This window comes from Capsicum annuum, chromosome 1 (genome assembly GCF_002878395.1).
Source record: "Capsicum annuum cultivar UCD-10X-F1 chromosome 1, UCD10Xv1.1, whole genome shotgun sequence".
Taxonomy (NCBI): Eukaryota; Viridiplantae; Streptophyta; class Magnoliopsida; order Solanales; family Solanaceae; genus Capsicum; species Capsicum annuum.
In genome coordinates, this window is record NC_061111.1 from 243,942,109 (window position 1) to 243,945,344 (window position 3,236).

General features: G+C 32.9%; 1 protein-coding gene across 3 annotated transcripts; it reads right to left on the reverse strand.

Moving 5' to 3' along the window:
* Positions 1-312: 312 nt before the first annotated feature.
* On the reverse strand, positions 313-2,583 carry LOC107857337 (G-type lectin S-receptor-like serine/threonine-protein kinase SD2-5). 3 transcript variants are annotated; one of them, XM_047401027.1, is made up of 3 exons: positions 1,960-2,583; positions 1,819-1,840; positions 313-1,326 (listed from the first exon to the last, which is right to left on the reverse strand). In XM_047401027.1, exons 1-3 carry the CDS (start codon positions 2,344-2,346, stop codon positions 815-817), a joined length of 921 nt encoding a protein of 306 aa, XP_047256983.1. In that variant the 5' UTR covers positions 2,347-2,583; the 3' UTR covers positions 313-814. The 3 variants fall into 3 exon arrangements, with proteins under 3 accessions (XP_047256983.1, XP_047256982.1, XP_016557721.2); XM_047401026.1 differs by having other exon boundaries at positions 313-1,735; positions 1,960-2,582; XM_016702235.2 differs by having other exon boundaries at positions 313-1,840.
* Between the last annotated feature and the right edge of the window lie 653 nt (positions 2,584-3,236).

Here is a 3,236-nt window from a genome sequence, read left to right on the forward strand (position 1 = left end):
GAGTCAAACTTAGTTGTGTCTTTTGACCACAATATGAAATAAATATGAAATTATTAAATAATTTATAAAATAGTTTTTTTATTGTCAAATGCCAAGTGGCTGGTTCTCAAGAGCAAATAAAAATTGTAATAGTTTTCATCTAATAAAAATAAACCTTAATTATTTTTTACCACAATACGAAATAAGAAATAATATTATTTAAATATATATATACATATATATATAAAAAATAAAAAATAATATTAAATATTTAAATAATCAACATAGTTTTCAAATTAAAGAAAACAACTAGTGTAATTGATACAAGGGACATTCAGCAAATGATATTTTGTGCATTGTGTAGTTCAAGCTTGCTCAATTTTTCGAGCAAGAATAATGTAGCAGTTTTCTTTTCATCCTTAGACATCAATAAATTCAACATATTAGTTCAAGAAAGCAAAAATATCTTGTGATGTAACAGCATTTTAACTCTGAAAAGATTGTATACCTCTGACACTTCTAAAAAGGATAACCCAGTGCACTAAAGCTGTCGCTATGCGCTGTGTTCGGAGAAGGAGCCCCACCACAAGGATGTATTGTACGCAGTCTTACCTTGCATTTCTACCGGAGACTATTTCCAGAGGTTGAACCCGTGTCCTCTGACACTTTTACGTCTTGGAACTTGTGCTCAATCTCAGGCATTTCAACAAGATGCTTAGTATCCGTCTCTGGAGCTTCATCATTGCTTTTTTTTTTTTTTTTTCACGAGAGTCAATCAATTACTATCTCGATGAAGAAAATGTTATCTTGAAAACAAAATTTCAGCTATACGATGTCAATTGCTGTGAGCAGTAGCTGCGCACTGCTTTCTTCTCTTTCGGATTACATAGTATCCAATCCCTCCTAAAACAAGCAACAATACGATTCCATCAACCACGCCTACCACAATTGGAATACGTTTCTTCCAATGAGAGTGCTTATCATGATCTTGATCAGTCGCCGCTGGCACCTTGACCATATAACTCAGTCTTCCATCCCTTTGTATTTGTTTTACTCCTCTAGCTAGTCCATACAGATAGCACTCTCCAGGTTTTGTGTGATCATCCTCAGAATCCACCAAAGAAAAATGTAAAGCCGCTACACATGTGCAGTTATCCAAGCATAAATTGGCACACATTTCTTTGCTGACATTGACCTTATATGGATTGCTTCTTAATACACTCATAACACCTTGTAGTTGTAGCATTTGAGACCGGTTTCTTCCGCAAAATCCCTCAGTTACATTTTCGGCGCAATCAGAAAGCAACCCATCTCCTCGTTTTATTAGCCTTATGCAAGAACACTTTCCTGAAAACGTACAAATACCATAAGGTTTACATGCCAAAGGAAGATCACAACTAGTGTTTAATGCTTGATACGAAGCTTCAAACGTTCCTTTTTCAGATGAGTAATAGTAGAATCCCAAATTCCCTGTGATATTTCCCAATGCTAAAAATCTCAGGGGCTCTATCTTGTCTGATTTTATCCTTCCAATTCTATGGTTTTTGTTGTTGAATATCTCCAGCGCGTTAGAAGTTAACTCAACATACGTGATATTCAGGTCTTCCAATTCCAAAGGTGTATATCCCCAGTACGAGTACTTTAATTTTCCAGAGTACAAGTACAATGCAATCTTGTCATACTGAATCTCAAAAGAATATGACAAACTAGAGTTGTTGCTTGGGAAAGCCGTTAACCGCGTTCTTGAGCTTAGTCTCTGGCCCCAAAGCATAATATTAGTAGGGAAATTAAAACTTTGCCATTTTATCAAGTTCATAGCATCAACTAACACCAAATTACCTGTCCCAAGTAAATGCAGTCTCTGCAGAAGATGTTTAAATATTAGCATTCACTATATATATATGTTCCATAATAAAAGCCATACAGTAGTTTTATGTCTTAAAAACTGAAAAGTTTGACATAGAAAAGATTCACGATTACCTCAACACCTTGTCTGGAAGTTCCAGCTTTCCATCCAACTCTATCATCTTGACCCGTCAACAGTAAGTCTCCATATTGAGTTAACTGAAGTACACATTTGTCTATTGTGTAGAACTTTGACAAATGACCAGAACTCCAAACCTTCACATCCCCTAAAAGAACATCAAGTGAACATGTGTATTTCTCATTATTTGCTTCAACACTTATTGCAGCTCTAAAATTTGGTACCATTTGGTTTTCACTTTCCATTAGAAATGCCCTCCCCATGAATCCTCTGCAATATGATGTTGGTATAGCAAGACTTACCTGATAACCAATGTGAACATCAGAGGTACAGTAACCCTGAACCAACCAGTAAATGAGAAAAACAACCTCAGAGATTTTCATGTGTGGAATGTTACTATATACTGTTCATATCAGGTACTATTTTTTTTTTTTTCTTTTGCTGATGGGTAATGTTGTTAAGTTTATTTTGTTAAAGTAAAAACAAGATAAAGAAAAAAAATTGACATGGTTATAATTTCACAACATTAGTAATGTCTCCCCACTCTCCTTAAAATAGTGACTTAACTATCAAGTTCTTCCTCTATACATTCATCTCTCCCTTTTTTTCCTTGTTTTCTTGTATTATCAAATACTCCTTCCGTCCCATTTTACTCCATTCAATTTGATATTGCACATTAATTAAGAAAAATAATTAATAACATGACTATTTTATCATAGCATCCCTATTAGATGATGTTTACATTTTAATTTGGAGATAAAACAATTAATGCTAAGGATAAAAAAAGAAAAAGAAATTGTTTTGTCTTGATTAATGAAAAATGATAAGTAAAAATGAGAAAATAAAATAGAAAATTTGAGACGAATAAAATGGGATGGAGGGAGTAATACTTAAAAGTTACTCTCTCCATTTCAAAATAAATAAATTATTGATCTACTCCCTCCATTTCGTTTTAGTTGCCCTCTTTCTAAAAATATTTGTTTTAATTTAGTTGTCTGTTTTGATGAAATCAAGAGTATTTTGTTATGTTTTTTCAATACTACCCTCAACATTAAATGACTAAACAAAGTATATTTACTCAAATTTATATTTTCAAAACATAATTAATAAGACTAACTTGGTAAAATAAACCCCTAATAAATATTTTATTAAGAGGAGTGCCAAGTCAAAAAGGGTCAGCTATTTTGAAACGGAGGGAGTATTTTTCAATGTTCAAAATAAATAAATTGTTCCGTTTTCAAAAGACATGTGGAATTTTTTTTGAACTTTATCT

Coding starts and splice junctions, on each gene's coding strand:
- LOC107857337 (XM_016702235.2), bottom strand. CDS start 2,346: ATGAAAATCTCTGAGGTTGTTTTTCTCATTTACTGGTTGGTTCAGGGT. Junction 1,841..1,959: donor CTTCCAGACAAGGTGTTGAG/GTAATCGTGAAT, acceptor CATCTTCTGCAG/AGACTGCATTTACTTGGGAC.